Below are 26,795 nucleotides of genomic sequence, written 5' to 3' on the forward strand. Positions count from 1 at the left end.
TTTTACTATCGTATTTTTTTTCGAGGGAGTCCTGGCTCCATAAAAAAGGGCTATATATACTCTGAGACACGTCTGTAGCTAAAACCTTAGCCCTTGGGTGGGCACTAGACAATTCTGTAGTGGGCACGACACCGGGCTCCCACTCTAAATACGTTGGTGTGGGGGGAAAGGGATTGTTAGTAATGGAGACTGAGAATCCCATTGCTAGCAATATATCCAACCAGGTCGACCTCCTCGCGGTTCCCCCTGGAAACTATCATGCTTAATTCCTGATGAATTCATCATGATGGGCTAACTGGCCTGTTTTCATTCTCATCTATCACCCTTCACTGTTGCTCCGCCAGCGTATACCGTTAGCGCAGGCGGGATTACCATACCATTTTCACCCATCAAAAAAAAATACGTTGGTGTTAGTGTTAATAGGAGATTTTAATAAAAAAAAAATAAGTTAGGTATAACCTTTAATGTATACTTATTTAATAATAAATATTTACACTAGCTTACTTGCTATTGGAAGGAACATCAATCATTATAGGGCAAGAAGTAAATTATTAAACATTAAAACATTATCAAGAGAAAGGGGAGTAGGTAGAAGTGCCACTCCTGCCAATTTAACAATAATAGTTCGTCCACAAGAACTAGATTCCTTTAATCTGAAAGGTCATACACTACTCAGAAAGCATGTTTAATCTTAAACTACAAAATAGGACTTTGTTTTTTTTTTCTATTTTACCAATTTAAATACCGATGTTCATAATTACTTAACAACCGTAAAAAAATTATATGATTACAAAAATGAAATTTATTGTTTTTTTTATAACTTTAATTAATATTTATTTGATCTATTTTATTATACCTAGATTATATATTCTTTATTATTTATTTTATTACGTTGATGATAGGTCCTTTATTACAACTATGATTTGTCTGGATGAAAATCAATCACGTTGAAAATCCATGTTGTAAATAAATTGTTGAATTGTATGTATCGTCGTTTCTCTTGACTGGCAGAGTCGCCCTACTTTTTGATAAGGAATTGCATTTTTTCATTTATATATGACATAGTAATTTATTAAATGAATATAAACTTGTGACAATCCTATCAGATTGAGAAGAAGTTTTATCATTTTATCGACATCGGTACACTAACAAAGTACACGAGTGTCACTTCTACCCAGATTATTAAGTCTTATGACTTTACATCAAAGATATCAAGCCATGGGTCTACGCAGATGATGAACTCGGACAATTAAATAGATGGCACGTACCTTATTCAGAGACAGATTTTTTTAAATTAAAATTAATTAATTAAGAGCGTTTTCATAGGCCGTGACAGCGTTTTCATAGGCCGTGACAGCGTTTTCATAGGCCGTGACAGAAGTATGACCCTTAGATACTGCCATGAAATTATACAAATTAGTTGTTTTTAGAAGAAATCTTTTAATTGTTGTAATCTGATTAAAGTTAGAAATTCAAGATCATTATTCAAAAAATAAGAATTAAAACATATTATTGCACTTAAAAGTTAGAAAACTAAAAAATTAATCTAATATTTAAAATCGACCAAACACTGACGGCAATCACTGTTAACGTATCCGAATTTTCCCGCGCATTCCCTTTTGACAGTTCACTGAAGTGTTCAAATGTCTGCGCCTGGGAAATGTTGTGTGGTTGGGGCTCTGTGTCTTCTAGAATTGGCGTGATATCTGTGTAATCAGATGTCGGGACTTTTCGGCCGTCTGAAAATTAATAAGTGCATAACGAACACACGCAAGTAATAAAAATAAAATAATATATTTTTTCGACCGACTTGAAAAAGAAAGTTCAAAAGTCAAATGTTTGTTACCTCCTAACTCTGTCAGTTGTAAACCGATTTGGTAAATACTTTTTTTTATTTGAATGCATATACTTACAGATTGATCGTATAGAAATGTTTTTATAATCATAGTTCAGTTTTTGAATTTAAATAACTGGTTATGTCACAATGGAAGTCGGTTGTTCTGTGGAATAAACTATTAAATTATTTTTTATTGTGAAGGAGCGACAAATGAGTTTATGGTTCACCTGATGGTAAGTGATTACCGCAGCCCATAAACACAAATGACATCAAAGAAGTCGCCGTTAACAAATTATAAAAATCATGTTTTAATAATTGTTGTGTTTGAAACATTTCGAAGCGGCCAGTATGTGAATCCGTAGAAAAATTTTTAAAGTGAAATTTTTGTAAATTTTACATGTATAATCATAAATATATTTTTAATAAATAACTAATTTTAGATTTCGTTCCACAATAAAACCAAATTATTTCAGTTACTATCCGGTATAGGACTTGAATAATAGTAAAATGTGACATATCTAAACCATAACAGAGATTATTAAAAAAAAAAAGACGAACACAAAAGCAAGTTTGTAAGTTTAAAGTAGAAATACCAACTTACAGCCAGGTTCCGTAGCAAAATGTAATATAGCAGATGGTTTACTCCAACCAAATCTGGAATTTGAAAGTAAAAAGATTATTTAGAATAGAAAGTAAAAGGTTTTCTCTACTAAAGGCTACTATATGAGGTTTTTCAAAAAGGAAATATCAAGGTTTCTTCAGAGTTGGCAACGGGCACGTAACACCCCTAGTAATGCAGGCGTTCATAGGCTACAGTGACCGTCTACCATCAGACGGGCTGTGTGCTTGTTTGCTGCATTTTTTTTTATTTGCAAATATTGGTTAAAAAATATACCTATTCCTTGAGGTCACTATTGCCTCGTAGACGGTAGAGGGCGTTAGTCCTCTAACAGTATAGATAGCGCTGTGTATTGGCCCGTCGCTAGAGTCGCCCGGTATCACGATCTTGCTCCAAAGATTAGCGGGGGACTCCGTGGTAAAGGAACTGGGGTCTACTGTACTGAGTCGGCCATAGTAAGGTCGCAGCCAAAGATTGTATTCTGTAAACGAAAATATCTTTTTAAGCTTTTTAAAAGGGCATAAGCTCTTTTCTTGATGAAAATACTATTACTTGATAACATGGACGACCTTAGTGGCAAGGTAGGTGGTGTGATGGGCCGGGATGTTGGGATCCCTAAACTATGTTTGTTTTAGTGGATGATAATAAAATGGTAACCCCGCCTGCGCTAACAGTACACGCTGACGGAGCACCAGTGAGGGATGATAGGTGAGAATGAAAAGGCAGATCAGTTAGCCCATCATGATGAATACATCTGTAATTCAACACGATGGTTTCCATGGGGGACCACGTGGAGGCCGTTTGATAGGGTATATTGCTAGCAATGGGTCTGGTAGTCCGCATTACCAACAAACCCTCCTCCCTTTAAACTATGGTTGCGCACATTGTTGGCTAGCTCATCCGTCATACCTTTTTTTTTACAACACAGGGGGCAAACGAGCATGCGGCTCACCTGATGGTAAGTGACTACCGCCGCCCATGGTCACTTACAACACCAAAGGCATTACAGGTGTGCTGCCGGCCTTTTAAAAAGGAATATGCTTTTTTCTTAAAGGTTACGATGTCCTATCTGTTCGGAAATACTGCTGCTGGAAGTTGATTCCAAGGAATGGTTGTATGTAAATTAGTTTTCCATAATTGAAGTCGGTTTTTCGAGGAAAACAATTTATTAATATAATAAGATCATGATAGGAGCCAACTTACCGATGATTGTCGAATATGAGTCCACTTCCCAAATAAGGTTGAAACTTGTCGCTGTTGCCTTATTCAAAGTTTGGTCCACTTTGAACGAGGCCACGTTTGGAACCCCTGAAAATAGAGGCCACATTCTTGTAACGCCCAAATGTAGTTGTACCCAATTGTATTTTTGTCGTATTTTGTTAAGAGAGGGACTGGTTGAAAACCAGCGCTTTGCAGCTGTACACATTGCACTGGGACATTCGCAGCATCAGCTGAGCCAGCTCCTTTTGCCTAATATAACATTGTTGGGAAGGAATTGTTAGTAATGCTGACTACCTATCCCATTTCTACCAATATACCCTGTCAGGTCGACCTACACATGATCACTCTAGAAACCATCGTGCTGAATTAAGGTGTATTCATCAGGATGGGTTAACTGATCTGAATTTTTATTTTCACCTATCATCCCTCACTGGTGCCCCGCCAGCGTATACCGTTAGCGCAGGCGAAGTTTGTTTTTTTAGGAGAGGGACTGGCTGAAAACCAGCGTTGTGCAGCTCTACAAATTGCACTGGGACACTCGCAGCATCAGCTGAGCCAGTTCCTTTTACCTCATATGAGATTCTCTATATATATAATAATTCTGTATTTTCCGTTATAACTATGTCTTTTTCTGACAAAAAATATTTTCTATTCTATTATAAAAAAAAAAAAAAATTATATACAAAATTCAAACGGATTTTGAGCAATCGTTAAGTTTCGGAGATTGATCTTCGATATTGCTCAACTGATTTTAATGGAATTTTATTTATAAACATCTATTGTTTACCTGATGCCGTGTTGGTGCCGTAACAAACAACTAAAGAAACTTTATGGCCGAGGGATGGACAGCAGCGTCCCTTTTAAAACATCACCAAAACCTAATTGCGGTTGCGGACCCAATCGCCAAGGGTAGCAACTACTGGCAAAACACCCCAATAGGGGTAGGCCTATGTCCAGCAGTGGACAATTAACGACTGATATGATGATGAAGATATCCATTAGTGGATCAATGTAATATCATCGTCTTCCTACCCTTATCTCAATTATTATTCGGGGTCGGCGTAGGGCTGCCATCTGTCCGGAATTCCCCGGATTTGTCCTAGTTTGAAGGGCGTCTGGCGGTCGTCCGGCAGGGGTTTCCGAAAAGTGTCCGGGTGTAACGCGAATACTTTTGTTGTCAGGGGAAATCCATTTTTTTGTATATATCTATATATTATTCACCCCTAGATAAGGAGCAAAACAGAGTTTGTCAGTATTGAACTCGCGTCCCAAGACTGCGGGGTGGACTTTCTATATTCATCCCTTAAAAACTTACCAGTAAGTTTGAAGGACACGTCAGCCATTCCCAGCTTGTTTTCCGCTCTGAACGTATAGTTCCCAAGATCTGTCTTCCTTACTGTCCGGAAGATCAGCTGGTGGATGTTATCTTGGACCATTATCACTATTCTGAAACATGAAGCAAGAAGTATGAAACAACAAGCATGAAGCGAGAAGCATGAAGTTATCACACTTTTGTTTTTAAAGTTTATTATCAATGTTTTCCATTACCGGTGAGTTAGCAAGTCGTAAATTTAAATTAACAATTGAAATTGTTTTCAACCAATTTAAAAACAAACAAGTCTCTCAATTCGTTTGTAATTTTTTATGTAGCATGAAGGAAAAATCATGAAGCTATCGCACTTCTCATTAAACGTTTATTATCAATGTTTTCCATCATTAGAGAGTTAGGAAGTCGTAAACTTAAATCGACCCATAAGTCGTTTTCAATCAATTTCAAAACAAACAAGATTCTTAATTCGCTTGTACTTTTTTATGTCTGTTACCTTGTAACTCGGCAAGTTATAAGTCGATTTGGAAAATTCTTATTTTATCTGAAAGGACATACCTACAGGTTGGTCCCATACAAATTTACTGGTAGATAACGCCATATGGTGTTAAGTCCGCCATTTACACTATGTGCATTAATGGTTAATATATAAATAAATAAACTTTATCAAAATCAGTTTAAGTAGTTTAGTTTTTTAATCAAAATAACTGGGTTTTGCCAAAACCAAAGTAGGTTTTTTTTATTTTTTTTTTATTTTATTTTTTTTATTGTGGAACACAATCCTATTTTATTTGTTTGTCAGCTAGTCTATAGTCTGGTTCATTATGATTATTAACATCTCAGCCATTAGCTGTCCACTGCTGGACATAGGCCTCCCCCAAAAACTGCCATAAGGAACGATCCTGTGCCACCTGCATCCACTAACTCCTTACAATTTATTTGAAGTCTTTATCCAGTGGGGGTGTCATCCTACACTGTGTTTGGTCGTGCAGAGTCGGCACTCAAGAACTTTTCTTGCTTTAAACGGGTTAATGTAAAATAAATGCTCCCAACCTGTCATCGGTCTTCACCGGTCTGCCGTCTCTGTACCACGCGGTGCGAGCTGGCGGTACGGCGAACTCAAGTTTCGCCGCCAACGCCGCCCTCAGCCCTACTGCCGTGTGAACGAAGCTGCGTTCCGCGGATACTACTGGGGCATCTGATGAATAAATGAATCAGTAATTAAATTAAATTTATTCTATTTTACCTTAAAAATGGGAACTTTGTGTTTTTTTTAATGGGTGATAATGGAATGGTAACCGCCTGCGCTATCGGTATACGCTAGCAGGGCACCAGTGAGAGATGAAAGGTGAGGATTAAAAGGCAGACCAGTTAGCCCATCGTGACGAATTCAACGATAAATTAGTCAAGACCGTCTCCAGGGGGAACCGCGTGGAGGTCGACCTGATAAGGTATATTGATAGCAATGAGAACTAACCTCCTCATTACTAACAATCCTCCCCGAGAAACTTCGTGTTAATCAGTATGCACTATTACTTGTGTATTCATATAAATATCATCACGATATCAGCCTTTAACTGTCCACTGTTGGACATAAGCCTCCCCTTTGGAGGGTTTTGCCAGTAGTTGCCACACTTGGCACTTGCCAAACGCAGTTAGGCTTTGGAGATGTTTTAAGAGGGACGGTGTTGCCCATCCCTCGCCCTCTTTTAGTCGGCTTTTACGACATCCACGGTAAAAGTAGGGGTGGCCTATTCTAGGCCGGGACCACATGGCTAATTCGTGTATAAAGTGTGTTTAAATTCGTACACATATACTAACTTTTAAATATAAATTGCGCTCCTATTTCTTAAAAAAGACCGATTTACAAACTTAATTTTATTCTCTTTTTTTCTCACTTCCCCTATAAACTTAACATTGCTGCTTCTGTTTGAGTCTTAAATAGTTTTAATTGTTAAAAGAGCAAGTTAATTTTATGTTATAGTAATGTTTTATGTATTTATTTTCCATATTATGTACATATATGTAATGTAAATTGGACTTTATTTTTCGCACTTAGCCTCTAATTTGGGCCTTTACACAATGGTTCAAATGGTATAAGTATGACTAGTACGGTTATTCCAACTCCGACGAAAAGCACAGAAGCTACCTGGGCTCTTCACAGGCCTTACGGAGTGACCTCACTGTTCCGAGGATTTTTAAACGTTGAAGGGCCACAGCTTCACATTCCAGGATTACAGGAGCAGCCGTTTCTTCGGCGTCAAAACTGCCTCGATATAGAAAGTTGTCTGTGGCTCCTTATATATATATATATATATATACGAGGTCTGTCCGGAAAGTTCGTATAAAAGTGTTCTGGAATGCGAGAAAGAGGAGTGGGGAGGCCAGGTAAGCGCAGGACCCCTTCCTTATGTCCCTAACAATGCTTCAGTTCTGGTCTGACCGCCGTGCGGTGCGAACTGGCTTGTCACGCCATCTGTGAAGTTACCTCTTAACGAAACCCCGTCGGCATGGAGCCCGCTTCCGTTGAAGAGCAGCGCGTCGTAATCAAGTTTCTCTCGAAACTCGGCAAGAATGGCCGTGAAATTTTTGCCGATCTCAGAACAGTTTATGGGGATGATGCTGTGAAGGAACCAACCGTCCACAAGTGGCTAAAAAGGTCAAGACAATGTTGATTGTTTTTTTCGATGTTCGGGGGATTGTCCATCAAGAATTCGTCCCTCCAGGCCAGACAGTTGATGGAAAATTCTACTTCGATGTGCTCAGACGCCTCAAAGCTCGTGTGGCACGAGTTCGTCCAGAATTGGCGCGAGAGGGGCGTTGGATTCTTCACCACGACAATGCCCCTGCCCACACCTCTCTTGTTGTCCGTGAGTTTTTGAGTAAAAATTCCATTACGGTGACCGAACACCCCCTATTCGCCGGATTTGGCCCCGTGTGACTTCTTCTTGTTCCCAAAAACCAATTTGGTACTTCGGGGGCGGCATTTGGGGGACATAAATGAGATAAAAAAAGCTACGACGGTGCAGCTGAGAAACCTACAACCAGAGGACTTTCAAGGAGCCTTCTCACAGTGGAAACGGCGTTGGCACAAGTGCATTATGTCACAGGGGGAGTACTTTGAAGGGGATAAAATTGATTTACCTGAATAATTGTAAAATAAAATTTTTAAAAAACTTTTATACGTACTTAGTTTAGAGAACACCGTCCGGTGTTAAGTCCTCCAAATGTGCATAAAATTTCACTGTGCATTAGAGTGTGCATAAATAAATAATTATACTAACCATGGATGACAACTCTTATGGCAGCGATCACCGGATCCCCAACACCATTGATCGCCACACACTCATACACGCCGGCCAACAGCCGATGTTCGGCCCTGAATTTAATACGTGGACGATGGTCCAGCAAGGCCATAGCTTCACCCTGCAAAGGGATTTCTTTTAGCGAATTTAAGTGCTTTTTACAAATAATAAAGGAATAATATGATACGATGGTTTCCAGGGGTGGGATGCACGTGGAGGTCGAGCTGGTTGGGTTGCTATTGCTAGCATAGTGGTCCTTAGTCTCTATTGTTAATAATCCTCCTTCCTCCCTCCCCCCCCCCCCCACAGAGGAGAGTTAGTTTGTGTGACTCACGTTCTTCCTCCAGTTTACTATTGGGTGCGGCGTGCCGTTGGCTTCACATCCGATATCAACGTACTCCCCCTTGCGAACTTCTAGAAACCCATCCTCTGGAACCGTTCTGATTTTTGGTGAATCTGTAACAATCAAAAGTACAAGTTTTAATAAATATGCCGCCGTGTCCTTTATAAATTGTCGTGGTCGTCGTGAAAATGTCGTGGTTCTGGTATAGGATAGGCCTCTCCCCTTCCTTTCCTGTCGGTTTCGTAAGAGACGACTAAGGGAACTTAACCATAGAGAAAAGGGCAGCAGCGTTCCTCTTTAAACACTAATAAAAGTCCAACTACAGTTGCCAATACGTTTGCCAAACTTGGCAACTACTGGTAAAACTACCCTTTTGGGCAAGACTTATGTTCAGCAGTGGACAGTTAAGGGCTAACATGATAATGATGATCCACCATAAATATACCAACACCAGTACATCAAATCCTGTACTAACTAAAACTGTATCGCGGGACTCAATAAAGGGATTACATAAGTAATGAATGAATGAACTTTATTTGCATTATACAATATAGGATATAAGCAAGACAATTTACAAACGCAACGATACAGTTGTACGAGTACAGTGAGGCGGTCTTATTGCTGAGAGCAATCTTTTCAAGACAACCTTAGGGTAATGGACTAATTGTTGTACAAGTAGGTATGATAGTACTGTATAATTAAGAAAGTTAACAGCGTAAAATATTAAATAAATACTTATAATTACCTTTAACAAATTCAAAAATATAAAATATTGTTATTATCACTAAATTACTAACTTAATTAAATATTGATTACACTATATTTAATTAATTACATAATAAAAATAAACTGGTACTGAGGTACTGCTTATGTCTATAGGCAACGGTTACCACTTTCCATCAGGAGCTTGTTTGCATCATTCTAAGTTGTATAAAAAAAAATTGTCAAGATTTTAACCGTCAAGTTTTACCATTTTTTTACATGATAAGTGAATAGTAACCCCGCCTGCGCTAATAGTATACGCTGACGGGGCACCAGTGAGAGAAGGCAAGTCAGTTAGCCTCTCGTAACGAATACACCTGGAACTCAACATGATGGTTTCCAGGGGGGACCACGTGGAGGTCGACCTGACAGGGTATACTGCTAGCAATGGAGCTGTTAGATCTCATTACTAACAACCCCCTCCCCCCAGTTTTACCATTAGCATGTATTAGTAGAATTATAAAAAACAAAACTCATAAATCCTCATTGTTACTCAATTCTCTCCATCTACCCCGCAAAGGACCTGACATGAAGATAGACAAATAAATAAAAAATGTTAAAAACTCACACTGGACTTCTATGGAGTGTGTTTGTCGTATAGGACTCCATGGTTCTGGGCGTATAACCTGTAAAATAAAAACAAGAAATTTTGAAGAAGAATACAAAATCAGTGATAGTGTGTTTTTTAAACATATTTTTGTGGTCTTAAAAAACTTAGTCCAGTTTAACTCCGCTAAGACACAAGCTTGCGCGTTCACCGCTAAGAAAACCCCATTTGCTGTGGCTCCACAGTTCCAAAGCACGTCTCTTAACATCTCTAAAAGCATCGGGATCCTTGGTGTCGACATCTCTAGTGATGTACAATTCCGTGGCCACCTCGAAGATAAGGTGAAGCTGGCATCCAAAAAACTCGGTGTGCTCAATAGAGCGAAGCATTACTTCACGCCGGGTCAGCGATTAATGCTGTACAAATCGCAAATCCGGCCCCCCATGGAGTATTGCTGTCACTTATGGGACGGAGCACCTAAATACCAGCTTGAACCTTTCGACTCGTTGCAACGACGAGCTATGAGAATTGTCGATGAACCCGGGCTCACAAGCGATATCGAACCCTTGAGTCTTAGGAGAGATTTTGCCTCGCTCTGCGTGTTCTACCGCCTATACAATGGATTGTGCTCAGAGGAATTGTTAAATATGATGCCCACAGCCACTCTCTACCATCGTACGGCTCGCCATCGACAGGGAGTTCATCCTCATTTCCTACAGCCTCAATGGTCGCGTACTACGCGGTTTCAGAGATGTTTACTCCCTCAACACTCAGGTTATGGAATGAGCTCCCTGCCGAGGTTTTCCCAAGAGACTACAGCATGGGGTTCTTCAAAAGGGGGTAAAGAGGTTTCTTCAGGGTCGGCAACGCGCGCGTAATACCTCTGGTATTGCAGGCGTTCATAGGCTACGGTAACCGCTTACCATCAAGTGGGCCGTATGCTTGTTTGCCACCTCAGTGGTATAAAAAAAAAATATTTTATTTTATTTTATTGGTATATAAAACAGATCACAACCATAAAAAACTTAACATGAGCAGTATCATGGACATAGCAGAGTACACTGTTTCGTCCATGATACCCCCCATGCGTTGCCATTCCTGAGAACTCAGGTGTTATTCCTCTGTACCCTGTTAATTCACGCCATATCCCACTCTTCAAACCGAAACACAGCCATGCAAACACAACTGCTTCACGGTTGAAACACGAATGGGACAGAGGTACCCAAGCAATCGACTTTTGTACAAAGTCTCCCTGTGGAGTATCAATGGCGTATAAAATGAAATGTGCATTCCATTTCGTGCAGTAGTTTTTAAAGAAACTGAGAAAGTGATTGAAAATTACATATTGGTTTCTATTGCTCTTCTAAAGATTCATGGTGGATCTTAACAATTTTTCTTAAATATCTCCCATGTACAGACAACGCCTAGTTACAAATGTAAACAATACTCTGCCAAGGTTTTCCCAAGAGACTACAACATGGGGTTCTTCAAAAGGGGGTAAAGAGGTTTCTTCAGGGTCGGCAACGCACGCGTAATACCTCTGGTATTGCAGGTGTTCATAGGCTATGGTAACCACTTACCATCAGGTGGGCTGTATGCTTGTTTGTCACCTTAGTAAAAAAAAACTTAGTATAGCAGACAAGTTAATGGATCTCTTGATGGAAAGTGGTAACCGTCAACATAGAATGGACCACCCCTTCCTTTCCCGTGAGTGTCGTAAGAGGCGACTAAGAGAGCTGGTTTTGGAGGGATGGGCAGCAGCGTCCCTCTTGTAATATGTAAAAGCCTAACAGCGGTTGCCAAACTGCCTGCCAAGCGTGGCAACTACTGGCAAAACTCCGCTTATGGGTAAGACTAACGTTTTTTTTTGATGGATGAAAATGGTATGGTAACCCCGCCCGCGCTAACGGGATACGCTGGCGGAGCACCAGTGAAGGGTAATAGATGAGAATGAAAACAGGCCAGTTAGCCCATCATGATGAATTCATCAGGAATTAACCATGATATTTTCCAGGGCGAACCGCGAAGAGGTCGACCTGGTTGGGTATATTGCTAGCAATGGGATTCTCAGTCTCCATTACTAACAATCCCTTTCCCCCCGGAAGGCTAATGTTCAGCAGTGGACAGTTAATAGCAGAAATAAATAAATAAATATAATAGAGACCTTGATACTATTGATTGATATCTGGCGACTTGTAACACAGGTTCTTCTAAACCTACCGCAAGCACCGGTCTCTCACAAAATTGGTCTTCATATCAAATTGTACCTCAAGTTGTCACTTTATTCTACCTTTTGTGAAGAGAAATATAAACCATTCATTCATTCATTCATTCACTATTCTGAGCAAACACAAGGTGATATGGTGCATTAATCTTCATCATCATGTCAGCTCCCAACCGTCCACTGCTGAATATAAACCTCCCCCGTGGAAGGTTCCTGGCGGTAGTTGCCACGCTTGGCAGGCGGATTGGTAGCCGCAGTTAGGCTTTAGTGACGTTTTAAGGAGGACGCTGCTGCACATCGCTCGGATTCTCTTAGTCGCTTCTTACATCCACAGGACAGGAAGGGCTTATTAGACCACAAGGATAATTCTATGCCTGGTCCACCCGGATAACGGTTATGAATGCGAGTTACTAAATGATATTAATTTCAATAAGGTTAACATTAGTTTTAAGCGACTTCAATAAAAAAAAAGATATGTTTGTTAGATAGATAGATAGATAGTCTTTATTACCACTAATAATATTTAAAAAACAACAATAAAAAATTGTTTGTTTGTTGTTTTACAAAGCCGTTGGTTGTAACCCAATTTGGAACAAGTCTTTTTATTTTATTTTAAAAGATATAAAAATTAAATCAAAATCGATTCAGTGGTTTAATTTTTAAACCAAAATAACTGATTTTGTAACTGTAATTAAATCGCTTATTTTTTTTATGAAACAATTTCTTTCTTTTTACAATAAGAAAAAGAAAGAAACTTCAAATTTTGTTAATACAAGTAACCATACACTGTATTGTTTCATAACATATCTAACGACTAATTAAGTCTAACTGGGTGGTCCACGAAATAATTAAGTTGATTGCTTATCAATGGTCACCGCAGTCCTCACTAAATGGATCCATCCGTTTTTAATAATCGTTGCCTATCTATCTACGCGACGGCGTCTTTAAAGAAAGGAACGAAGTTATTGATTCGTCTGAAAGACATCTTCTGAATGTTTTTGACTGTGTGACACTATATATATATATATTTCTTATTTAATACTTTATTGTACACACTAATTATATATAAAAATATGACAGACGTAATCAAATGTACAAAGGCGAGATTAACTCTGAAAGAGTTCTCTTCAAGCAACACCCAAATTTTTATCTTTAATTATTTTAACTACCTAGTTATCCAATAACGGTCTCTCCATAGACACAATATAATACCCAACATATGTAATTGCAGCCACATCACTGTTTCCATAGACAAAAGAATATAGACAAAAACAGTCCGCCACAAAAGAGTTGGTTAGATTGATTAATTGCATAATTGGCCGGGCTGATTCATTACATTAAACTGGCTGATACGTACTAGTGTTGGGACTTGTATCGAAAAATTTACACTTTTGTGTATAATTCTATATATATATATATATATATATATATATATATATATATATATATATATATATATATATATATATATATATATACATATATATACATATATACATACATACATACATAGTGATCCCAATTCTTAAATGCTACCCACTCTCGAGATATTCGTTCCTCTTCTAGTCAATTATCATAATCTTTTACCATATCAGCTTAAATTAACCTTTGGAATTCACTGCCTATTGATATAATAAATAAAAAAATCTCTTACCAAATTTTGCTTTAAAAAGTCCCTTCGTGAATATACTTCAATTTATCACAACAATGAAAAGCCTCAATCTGTTACAAATTAGTTATGATTTATATATTTATTAATTTAATATATACTATGTATAGTTATTTCTAATATATAATATAATCTATGCATTTACTCTCTCTCTCTGTTTATCGTAACGGTTGACTGGTAGAGAATACCATCGGGCATTAAGTCCGCCCTGTAGACATATTCTAATGTGGGCAAAAATATAAATAAATAAATGAAAAATGTGTTGATTTGTTTGCCATTCTAAGTTGCAAAAAAAATCCTGGTCAATCAATATATCCTGATCATATGGACATGGCTATACCTAGCTTCTGACTGAGATCCCTCTGGGAGGGGGTTAGATTTGCGCTCTTAAGTAAACCCATAATATATTATAAGGCATGAATTAAAGACGTATCTTTTCAGCCCATCCTCGATAAATAGCAAACAAATCTATGTTATGTTCTTACTCCTGGGAATGTTGACCAAAATACTTCTATCTACAATATGAATTGACAAAAATGACCAGATAAGTAATAAGTGTACAAAATGTGACAAAATGTTATTTAAATATTTAAATTTTCTTGTGGAATATGTTTCATATTTGCATTTCTACCTTGTGGCAGAATAAGATTGGGCTATAATTTTCTTTGTAACAACATGTAACACCTATAAAATGTACCTTATTCTAGCAAATAAATGAAGTCTAATTCGTTTGTACCTTGTTTGTTTGTTAGAATGGCAAACAAGCTGATAGCCTACCTGATAGACTGTGGTACAGCCTCATAAATATTTTTTTCAGTCTATCGATATCGATATGATTTGTCGATATGATATTTATCGAGTGTGAACTACTTCTCATCACTAACTACAAATTAAACGTAAGTTAAGATCGAAGGGCGCAATGTGTGTACAACAGTTAAAACTAATTACTACTTACTGTTTCTGTTATAGTCTTGTTTCGCAATGGAGAAGTACTACTTATGTATTACTAGCTTTTCCCGCGACTTCGTCCGCGTGTCCGAGAATTCTTGTCCAATTCATCATGGTGGGCTAACTGACCTGTATTCATTCTCACCTATCATCCTCACTGGTACTCCGCCAGCGTATACTGATAGGGGTGCGGGGTTACCATTCCATTATCAACCATTAAAAAAAACTGATTGTTACAAATTCATATTTATTTATTTATTTATATTTATTTATTTATTATCGTCTTTTTTTGTTTTGTAAATGCAATTATTTGTCAATCAAGCTTACTTTCTTTCTTTCTTCTTTCTATTCTATCCTAAAAGCCTACAAACCTCGCAAGTATAGTCCGCGGTGTCCTGTGACATGAGATTATCGATCTGTAGACTGAAGTTGGCGTGCATCCTCACTCTTGGAGGGAGAAGATGATGAGAGTCATGGCTGTCTCCCAGCAGTGTCTCATCTTTGTACCACCGCACACGGTATTTGTACTCTGGAAAGAGATTAAAAAAACATGTAAAATCGTTAATTATCCAATTTTATTACGATTATTTCAGCCGTTAACTGTCCACTACTGGACATAAGCCTTCCCCATAAGGGGAGTTCTGCCAATAGTTGCCACGCTTGGCAGACGGGTTGGCAACCGCAGTTAGGCTTTCACAGAGATTTCAAAAGGGACGTTGCTGCCCATCCCCCCACCATAAGGCCCTTACGACACACACGGGAAAGGATAGAGTGGCCTATTCTATGTCTGGAATAAGAAAGTTTGTAAGGATGGATGGATGGATCACCGTAAATGCAATAGGCTGTTCTATAGGCGACGGTTACCACTTTCCATCAGGTGGGCCGTCAGCTTGTTTGCCATTTTATTTATTTATTCTTTATTGTACACAGAAAAAATTACAACATATAATATATATATATATATAAAATAAAGATGTACAACAGGCGAGCTTAACTCTGTAAGAGTTCTCTTCCAGCAAACCCTGAGTGGCATTCTAAGTTGTATAAAAATAACCATGTTGCTCATGGTACCTTGCACACAATAGCAACTATTCCTGAAAACTATGGTTTTTCTAATTGATGATAACACACTGGCGGGACACCAGTGAGAGATGATAGGTGAAGATGAAGCGGGTCAGTTAGCCCATCGTAACGATTTCAACAACGCAACGATCACGATGGTTTCCAAGGGGAATCGCATAGAAATCGACCTGATAGAGTATATTGCTAGCAATGGAGTTATTAACCCTTAAAAGCTTGATTTTTTAAATCAAATTAAAAAATAAATAAGTGAACCCTTTACTGTGTTTACTAATGGGGAAAAATAGTAAAAAAATCAAAACGATATTTTATATATTTATTTAAAAAAAAAAAAAACATTTTGTATTATTTTTGATACTTTAGGCATAACGGTAATCAAAATATTTAAATTTATTTGACAATGAAACAATGCAAAATCAAATTTGAAACTTCAGGTATTTAAGGGTTAAGCCCAATTACTAACAATCCCTTCTCCCTCCTGACTTTGGTACTATGTCTCCGTACCCCGCCGTTACCATTCTTGCACAACTGTCTGTTTGGGTACGTCTGTCCCACCTGAGTTTCTGCCGTGAAACAGCTGTGTAGGACTCTTAAACTTCAGGAATAGAGTGGGGGGGGGGGGGAGGAAGTATTAATAATGGGAATTAGTAGCTTCATTACTAATAGTATATTCGGGCAGGATTACCTCCCCGCGGTCCCCCCTGGAAACCATCGTGCTGAATTCCAGGTGTATTCATCACGATGGACTAACTGATCTGCCCTTCTGAGCATCCTCATCTATCAACTTTCACTGGTGCCGTACCAGCGTATACTGTTAGAGCAGGTAGGGTTACCATTCTATTATCATCTATTTAAAAAAAAAGATCGCAGGAATAGTAACGCATGAAAGGTATCAAAGTCGTTATAGTATATTCTGTGATATCAATGGTACTGTTCATGACTGTCGCCTACAGTTACCACTTTCCATCAGGTGGGCCGTCAGCTTGTTTGTCACACTAAAATGCATAAAAAATACTATCAGTAGTAAAAGGTCAGTTCAGTTTCAGAATAGATGGGGCATTGTAATATGTCAGTCTTCTTTTTGAAGTCAACTGAAATCTCTACTATCCGAAATCCTTCTCTCTCTCTTAATTTAAGAGTTTCCTCTTGTCGGTGGAACTAATTGATGCATTCTCTACCAGCCAGCTCTATTCCAGACTATATCTTTGACCTCCCTATACGATATGACATCTAGTGTTTCCTTTATCTGTCCCATGCAGTTATTTCTCGGCCTTCCCCTTCCTCTTTTGCGGTCTATTTCTCCTTCTAGCAGGCGAAGTATTAAGCAATATATAATTTAACAATAATAATAAAATATAGTAGAGCGAGGGCCAAGATTCATGTCCCGGTAACAGTCAATAGGCCCCTACAATTGTAGCACAAAGATTCAAATCTGGGCCCCATCCTGTCTCTAACGAGCGATGAATAAAGTGTGATAATGGATACGGCATTACCGTTTTGTATGTTGACGGAGTTTTTGTAATAAATTGGCCGACTGTGACTTTGTATGCATGGATTGATTTCAGACCACTTTGGAAGTATGAAAGCCATATATTTTGTTTAATTTTCAATAATAATAGTGGTTTTTTTTTTTGTGTATTTTCCTTCATCTGTGCAAACTTTATTGGCTGATGTATTATTTGTGTAATTGTCTTATGTCTTTTTAAAACTATATGTTTGCTTTACAGGTTGCTCTAAATACAGTGTGGTCCCGGCCCAGAATAGGCCACTCTTTCCTTCAATGTAGGTGTCGTAAGAGGCGACTAAAGGAACATAATGGTCGGGGGATGAGCGAAAGCGTACCTTTTAAAACATCACTAAAAACCAAACTGCGGTTGCCAATCCGCCTGCCAAGCGAAGTAACTACTGGCAAAAATTCCCTCAATGGGAACTCCCTCTAAACTGCAATAAGAAACGTCCCCGTTTATTATGGCAGTTTATGGGAGAGACCTATGTTCAGCAGTGCACAAATACAGCTGATATGAGATTGTTGTGAATAATAATAATAATAAAGCCATAACTGAGAAAAAGAGAAAGCCGAAACTGAGAAAAAGATAAAATATCTCGACCTGGCTCACGAGGTGACCGAAATGTGGAGGGTGACGTCCACCGAAATTATTCCAATCGTTTTGTCTGTGAATGGTCTTATCCCAACCAGTCTGGAACAACATCTCAGACGGTTGGAATTCCGAGGCGGCTCACTCCCGGGAAAGATGCAGAAAGCGGTGCTTTTAGATACTGCCCGCATTGTACGCCGGTTTCTCTTCCTGGGGTCCAGAACCCCGACCGATTGTACTTCTGCTGGGGGATAGTTGCCATCTCTTCTCCTTAAGAGGGGAGACGAGAACTTTTGTGAAATTTAAAAAATAATAATGATTTTATTTCAAATCCACAAATTATAATATGTGTATAGATTGTTTACTTTTATACAAAAATATAAATATTATAATTTGTGGGAACTCTGGAGCATAAACTAAGCCATAACCTGTATCTTAGACACCAGGTCCCTCTCGATAAAGTAGTGATTATACAAAAGTAGTTTTTTTTTTTTATACAACTTAGAATGGCAAACAAGCTGACGGCCCACCTGATGGAAAGTGGTAACCGTCGCCTATAGACATGAGCAGTACCATGGATATAACAGAGTATACTGTTTCGCCCATGATACCCCCCATGCGTTGCCATTCCTGAGGACTCAGGTGTTATTCCTCTGTACACAGTAAATTCACGCCATATCCCACCCTTCAAACCGAAACACAGCCATGCAAACACAACTGCTTCACGGTTAAAACACGAATTTGTGTACTAAAAATAAATTATTTGTCCGTGTAGCTTATCCATTTTATTCACACATCTGTTGAAATTTTTTCGATATGATTGTGTGCTGTGGGTATTGTGGTACTGTCTGTGTATGCGTTCTATACGTGTTAAACACAAAAGTTGTGTGTTTATTGTATTTAATTATTGCCCACCGATGCCATCGTGGGTGGAAATATATACATAGTTAATATATTGTTACCTTCATGACCGCTGGACAACAAGTTAACGCCTACTAAATGGATTTATCGCTTTACCATAATCGTATATGTTACTGTAATAACATAGGATCATATCTATAGTCTACTATAGATTTTTTTATACAACTTAGAATGGTAAACAAGCTGAGGGCCCACCTGATAGAAAGTGGTAACCGTGGACTATAACAATATAACAGAACTGTTTCTTCCATGATACCCCCCATGCGTTGCCATTCCTGAGGACTCAGGTGTTATTCCGTCGTATTTAATTAATTTAATTCTACAAACAATAATTGAATTTATAAACTTTATTAATATTATAAAAATGAAAGTAATTTGCTTAACCGATTGTGATAAAATTTTATGCACATATTAGACATGCGTAATATGGACACCGATCTGATATCTATATAATGCGTACCTCTGGACACTTACGGCGAAAAATGACTTATTTTTCACCAAATTAAATGACTTTTTTTTTATTTCACCCTTTTAGATATCGCCCATATCGGTCGGATATCTATTTTATTATAGAATAGGTTGAAAGATAACAAACTTTTAACATATTTCTTATTAGACCAGTAAGGACATAGATATTGTAACTAAAATATATAGGCATAGCTATATCCCCCCCCCCATCCTACATATGGTATTTGAAATAAAGTAGAACATAGGTCACTTTTTATTTTATCCCACAAACGACGTCTTAAATGGTTGACGTTTTTATTTTTTTTTTAAATTACAATCAAAGTTGTTAGGGCTGTCGTTTGTCTGAAAATCAACTGTTCAACGCATCGTTACATTTAAGTGTTGCTTCGAAAGAAAAACGACCCGACATTATATTGCGCGCACGACGGCGAACGTTTAAAACTTCTTGCTTGAAGACACGAAACTAGGAAAGTCGTAAGCTTATTATAGAGAGGAAACATTTGATTTTTGGGCCTTCATCGTCATTATCATATTCATTTTTCATCAGAGGGAGACTTTGTACAAAAGTCGATTGCTTGGGTAACTCTGTCCCATTCGTTTTTCTACCGTGGAGCAGTTGTGTTTGCATGGCTGTGTTTCGGTTTGAAGGGTGGGATATGGCGTGAATTTACTGGGTACGGAGGAATAACACCTGAGTCCAGAATACCAGAAACTAATCAAAGACAAAGTCTGTATAGGCTTAGTCCTTTTGCCTTCCCTGTTGATAGGGAAAACAGACCCAAAAAAAGTATTGTTTCCTATTCCACACTATTCTTAGTCCTACTATCTTATTATATATGTTGCAGTCAAAACTCTTAACCAGTCAAAAGTACTATTGACTAGGAAAATCAGTCAAAATTACGTTTAATCGTATGCTTTAATCAATAATACTTTTCACTAAAATAACAGTTAAAAGTACCTAACCTAACCTAATCGCAAATTTGCGGGGGAAAGGGATTGTTAGTAATGGAGACTGAGAATCCCATTGCTAGCAATATACCCAACCAGGTCGACCTCCTCGCGGTTCTCCTTAGAAACTACCATGGTTAATTCCTGATGAATTCATCATGATGGGCTAACTGGCCTGTTTTCACTCTCATCTATCACCCTTCACTGGTGCTCCGCCAGCGTATCCCGTTAGCGCAGGCGGGGTTACCATACCATTTTCACACATCAAAAAAAAATCGCAAATTTGCAGTCAAAAGTACTAATAACCAGTAATTTTCAGTCAAAACCACTTTTGACCGAACTGTTTAATCAAAAATACTTTTAACTGATTGTTCTAGTCAATATTATTTTTGACTGGTTAAAAGTTTTGACTGCAACATATACACTGGATGGGCGTTTCTTACTTTTTCATGCATAAACCTCAAAACCACCCGTGCGTTCCAATTGGGAACTTCCTCTTTTCATAGTCGGTTAACAATGGTTTTGTCTTGTATAATAGTTTAAGAACAATCTAGTGAGACCACTTATTGTTTGCTAACGGAACCCTAATAAGAAGCAATCATTCGTCAACTCCCAAAGCGAGGAGTGAGCAATTTATGAAATACACACTTTATTTTAAGGCAATACATTCACGTACATACAGTAAAGCATGCTTTCTTTCTTTTTTTCTTTTTTCTTTCTTACAGCAACGTAGTGTAAAAACGTTTAATACAATATAATTTACGGGGGAGAAAGGGAATAGCTAATTTCTGTTAATAAAATGCATCGAAAATTTGTATTTTTTTTTATACAACTTAGAATGGCAAACAAGTTCACGGTCCACTTGATGGAAAAAGGTAACCGTCGCCTATAGACATAAGCAGTACCATGGACATAACAGAGTGTACTGTTTCGCCCATGATACCCCCCGTGCGTTGCCATTCCTGGAGACTCAGGTGTTATTCCTCTGTACCCTGTAAATTCACTGTATTATATATATATTTACATTTGTTATTCGACTAGGTTATAATCCAATCACATTATGTGCACAGCTTGAGTAATTCATTAAAAGCAAACACATAAAATAAAAATAAATACTTAAACTGTTATATAAATATATAAAAGATAAAACTATATAAAAAAAAACATATTTTCAATCATATTCTACAAAATAGAAAACAAGTTCTACCTAAAAATCAAATACCTAAATTTTGTACGGAATATGTCGATGGATTTGTGGTCGAGCAGCAAGTCGTTATAATGACGACGCATCCTTACCACAAGATTGTAATAAGAGGTGTTATTTTTACAGACTTGTAATGTAAACAATTTATGAGAAGGTACACGTGCTTTGTATCTTGTATTAAAATTTACATTAAGCAGTAGAGATGGCGAATCTATGACGTTACGAATGATTTTGTACACATATAGTATGTCACTACGCTGACGACGCCTCTCTAAAGATGTAATGTGAAAGTGTTCAAGCTTGTTTTCATAAAAGCTCACCCACCCCTAATGGTACGTCGTGCCGTCAATAGATTGCTTTATACGGTAAATTTTGTATAACAACTTAATCTATTAACCTAATCTTAGTTGTAAGTTCAAATTAAGCGTGGGAGCTAAGTTAAACATGATTAAGTTAAACACTATATTGATGTTGTCCGCTTAAAATAATTGAGAATCCATTAAGCAGTAACATAGTTATTTACTAGTAAATGCCCATGACTTTTTCTGTAATGAATTTATTTTTTCTGATACGCTCACGTGAATTTCTTTTTATAGTAACTGGTCAGAGTGGTTCAAGTACTTATATAGGGGAAGGGATCGTTAGTAATGCAGGATACTACCCTGTCAAGTCGACCTCGACATGATTCCCCATGGAAAACATCTTGCTGAATTCTAGGTGTATTCATCACGATGAGCTATGTGACCTGCCTTTTCATTTTCACCTATCATCCCTCATTGGTGCCCCATCAGCGTATACCGTCTTTTTTTTTTGATGGGTTAAAATGGAATGGCCTGCGCTAACGGGATACGCTGGCGGAGCACTAGTGAAGGGTGATAGATGAGAATGAAAACAGGCCAGTTAGCCTATCATGATGAATTCATCAGGAATTAACCACGATAGTTTCCAGGGGGAACCGCGAGGAGGTCGACCTGGTTGGGTATATTGCTAGCAATAGGATTCTCAGTCTCCATTACTAACAATCCCTTTCCCCCAAGCATATACCGTTAGCGTAGGTGGTGTTACCATTCCATTATCATCCATTACAAAAAGTACTTGTGTATATAGTATAGTAATAAATGGACCTAAGTCCATATCACAGCAAACTTTATTTTATGGAATGAAAATGGAATTGTTACCCTTCCTGTACTATCGATATACGCTGGCGGGTACCAGTAAAGAACGGGCGAGGAAGTCAAGTCATTTGGTATTATTAACCCTGAAGATTTTTATGGGAAACCAGGTTCGTAAAATGGTATAGGGCCGGCAATGGGGCTTCTAGTCCCCGTCATCAATACTTCCTTCCCCCTAATCCTGAATAGTAGCTATAATCCCGCTACAAAAGACTTAGATATGCTACATTTGATATTAAAATTCTAAGTCACGAATCAAATACAGTGGATACGGATAAAACAATGTAAAATAAACCTTATCATAAGCAGTTAAGATACAAAATCAACTGCCCAATAAAGAGCCAGGTGTATGCACCGTTTATTATGCAAATGCGATGCAACTAAAAGCTTTATCATCTAAAGTAGCCGAATGTTTGTCTGGCCGTTTGGACGATTGATGGACAATGTCAGATTAGAATCGAAAATACAATATATTTTTTTCTCAAACATGCTTAGAAATGTGAGCATTATTTTGACAATCTTCTTCGAGATAAATCGAAATTGCCGTACTGGCCAGATACATGCGGGCAGCGGCCGGCAAAAGTTGTATGAAAATCCATATCTGTCGTGTTTTGCGGCCAGATAAATTACTATGTAAACTCATATCTGTCCTGTAATTTAAAAACGGTATGACCTTTTACTTCGAAACATGGCTACCAAGGAGGTAACTAATAAAAGGTTTTATTTAAATTTCGAACTGGCTTGCAAATAGAAAGCTGTTTATTGAAAAAAAAAAAACAAAGGCGCGAGAAAAATTATAATTGTTCGTTATTCGTCATTGAACTTGAAAAGTAAAATTGTGTTTTTGATTTCCGCGCATTGTTTGAGAAAAGTACTATACAAGCCTTGGCCACAACTTGGCATTGATGGATTCACGTATGTGTGCCTCGGCTACGCCTTGGCCCACATTTGCACGTTTGTCCATCAATGCCTCAGTTGCTGGCCGCTGCAGTAATGTGCCATTTTTACTTATTTAGATGGATAGGTTTTTTTTAATGGGCGATATATTTACCTGACTCTTGTAGATAACACGGCAGCAATACAGTATCATTTTCATATGTTTTCACCGTCACCGGTATACTCTTGAATTCTTCCTCACATATTATATTATTTAGTGATATTGTCATTAATACGTATACACAAAATGCATTTGTTGACATTTTTTTTTTTATATATATAAATCTAACAAGATCAAATGAAATCACAATAAGACTCTGATAAGTAATGCAAACAAATTGTATATTTATTTATTTAAACTTTAATGCACAGTAAAGATCTATGTAGGTACATATGGTGGACTTAACACCGGACAGTGTTCTCTACCAGTCAACCATTGGGCAAACAGAGAAATACGTAGGCGGTGCATTATTAAATAGAGGAAAAATAAAGCAATACTTGATATATGTGTATTTATATATTATAAACATACATAAACAAATACATAAAATATTAGGTACTATATAAAACAATGTATATATCTATCTATCTACCCAGTTATATCTTATTTGTTTTTGTTTATTGTTAAATATTTATGTAAATAAATTAAATTAAGCACTAAATAAATAATTCTTTATTTCTTTTTTCTTTCTTTTTCCTTTGTTTTTTACTAATTTTTAGTCGCTATGTTTTAGCGTGACAGGAATATAATCACTGACCAGATAAAAAAGTAATTTTTCAAATTGATTTACAACTGACGGACTTATGAGGTAACAAACATAAAAAACGCAACATACATTTATTCTGTTATAATAGTAAAGATAAAGAAATTAATGTATTATCATCACGTAGTGTATTTGTAATATAAATCAATAGGTATAATTACTATATTATTTATTATATAAATATATACATTAAATTAAAAAAAAAACGCAACCGCATTGAGAACCCCCTTTCTGAAGTCGGTTAAAAGTTAGGTGACTTAAGAACTTTTTTAACTGACTTCAAAAAAGGAAGTTCATAATTCGATTGTATGTGTTTTTTTATCACTATTACCTTTTAAGTCCGACTTTATAAATAAACCAATTTGGAATTTTTTTCTTATATTTAAAATTAAAATTTAATTAAATTAAAATACTGATAGCAATTGGAATCATAGTCGTTGGACTCATAGTTTAAACCAAAATGAATGGTTTTGTCATCATTAAAATCGGTTTGTTTTGTGACACAAATCCTTCAATTGTTACAAGTCGTTTACAAAATACGCTACATTTAGATTTAATTTACTTTTTATTCCGTTTACGCTCTCTAACTTAAGATGGGGCGGAATTACGCTGTTTCACGTTGTTTTATTTGATAAGAAAGTTGATTGCGTCAATTCATTGACGCTGTAAGAGGAAGTTAGTAATCAATTGTATTGTATTGTATTGTAAAATCTTTATTGTACATAATTCATACGGAATATATTAAAATATTTAATATACAATGGCGGACTTATCCCATAATAGGATCTCTTACAGTCAACCTTTGAGAAGCTGAAAGAAAACTGTAGAATGTATAAGGGTAATAACCGTACAGCTAAAGACAAACTAAATAAACCCAGTTTAATGTTTAAACCATAACTATATTAAAAATAAAGCACTTAAGTTAATAATGTATTCGGCTGAACTTAGTTTGTCTGGGCATTTACGCGTCGAACCCCGCGATTGAATCATGCGTTTAAGTTAATTACTTAAGTCTAAATTTAAATTTTGGTCCATCATGCAGGAATTACATAATTAAATATGGTGCCCCATAAAAAAGTCAACTTTAATTGTGACAAAAACCAGTTATTTAAGTTTAAAAATTAAGTTACTTGGCCGATTTTGATAAAATTTCTATGGGAACAATCTGTAAGTACATTCTTTCAGATAAAAAAAATAATTTTCCAAATCGGTTTAGAGTTGACGGAGTTATTAGGAAACAAATATAAAAAAGAAGGTCGGGTCTTTTTTGTGTTTTTTTTTTTATGTTATTTCTGTTTAAAATATGTGTAAACAATGTGGAAATTTTAAATTAACTAGTGAATCGATCTCGATAAAATTCCTATGGGACCAATATGTAAGTATGTTTTTTCAAATAAAAAAGTATTTTCCAAATCCGTTTACAACGATACAATCGAATTATGAACTTTCTTCTTTTTGAAGTCGGTTAAAAATCAAATATTTAATAAGGTACTTTAATGAATATATACAAACTTCTTTTTCTTATTAAGAACTAATTGAAATTGTTTTATAAACTTTTGCAACAAGATCTAGATAAAATTTTTAATGCTTATTTTTAAAAGAGAGCTTATTTTTTATGTTATATACATTCGCCATTTTTTTTTATTTATGCACTAAAATTTACTCCGGTATTTATCCCATATTCATTTCGTCAGGTTCACTGTTATTATTGTCCAATTAAATTTGAAATATTTTATTTCCCATTTTCTTTTTTATTACGTACTTAATTCGATTTGTAAGAATATTTATTAATTATGTACATATTATTTTATTAATAACCACCGGTTTTGAAATTAAATTTATTTAAAATTATTTTCAATATTTAAATCAGACTAATTAAAAAAACAATAAATGCCTAATTAATTTCGAAAATTTAGGATTTAATTGTTTAGTATCTCGGTGACGGCTTTAATTCAATACATAAAAATCAAGTTATTTATAATACATTTTTTTAATTAATATTAACTGTAAAATAAATAAATATATATATAATAAACGTTTGTCTGAATACAAGTTCACAACACCAATTCACGGTTTATAAATAAAACTAATCACTGGATCATAAGGAACTCACGCGCGCGTTGGCGGGAAACGAAACCCGAACTGTCATTACTTGCGCATGCGCCGGCAGCGCATTGAGCATCATCAGACATAATTCACTGGGTACACCGAGAGTAAAAAAATGTTTAAAAATACAGTTAACAAATTAATTAACAATAATTAAGAGTAAACAATAAATTAGCTACCTGAAACCGACATCGTTGTCTTTTAAGACATATGGAGCAATAAAATACTCGAAATAGAAATAATTTTATATTAATAAGAAATTTAATATATTCACAGAACGAATTCATTCGTGCAAACT

General features: G+C 36.7%; 1 protein-coding gene across 2 annotated transcripts; it reads right to left on the minus strand.

Moving 5' to 3' along the window:
• Nucleotides 1–448: 448 nt before the first annotated feature.
• On the minus strand, nt 449–26,472 carry LOC113518744 (neurotrimin). Of its 2 annotated transcripts, XM_052891898.1 has the most exons (12): nt 26,455–26,472; nt 23,743–23,912; nt 15,174–15,331; nt 9,983–10,040; nt 8,644–8,765; nt 8,289–8,430; nt 6,058–6,202; nt 4,993–5,123; nt 3,660–3,764; nt 2,733–2,937; nt 2,439–2,491; nt 449–1,739 (listed from the first exon to the last, which is right to left on the minus strand). In XM_052891898.1, exons 2-12 carry the CDS (start codon nt 23,888–23,890, stop codon nt 1,534–1,536), a joined length of 1,473 nt encoding a protein of 490 aa, XP_052747858.1. In that variant the 5' UTR covers nt 23,891–23,912; nt 26,455–26,472; the 3' UTR covers nt 449–1,533. The 2 variants fall into 2 exon arrangements, with proteins under 2 accessions (XP_052747858.1, XP_052747857.1); XM_052891897.1 differs by lacking the exon at nt 26,455–26,472 and having other exon boundaries at nt 23,743–24,002.
• Between the last annotated feature and the right edge of the window lie 323 nt (nt 26,473–26,795).

The sequence above is a fragment of the Galleria mellonella genome, unplaced genomic scaffold (genome assembly GCF_026898425.1).
Source record: "Galleria mellonella isolate WM207_F2 unplaced genomic scaffold, CSIRO_AGI_GalMel_v1 utg146, whole genome shotgun sequence".
NCBI lineage: Eukaryota > Metazoa > Arthropoda > Insecta > Lepidoptera > Pyralidae > Galleria > Galleria mellonella.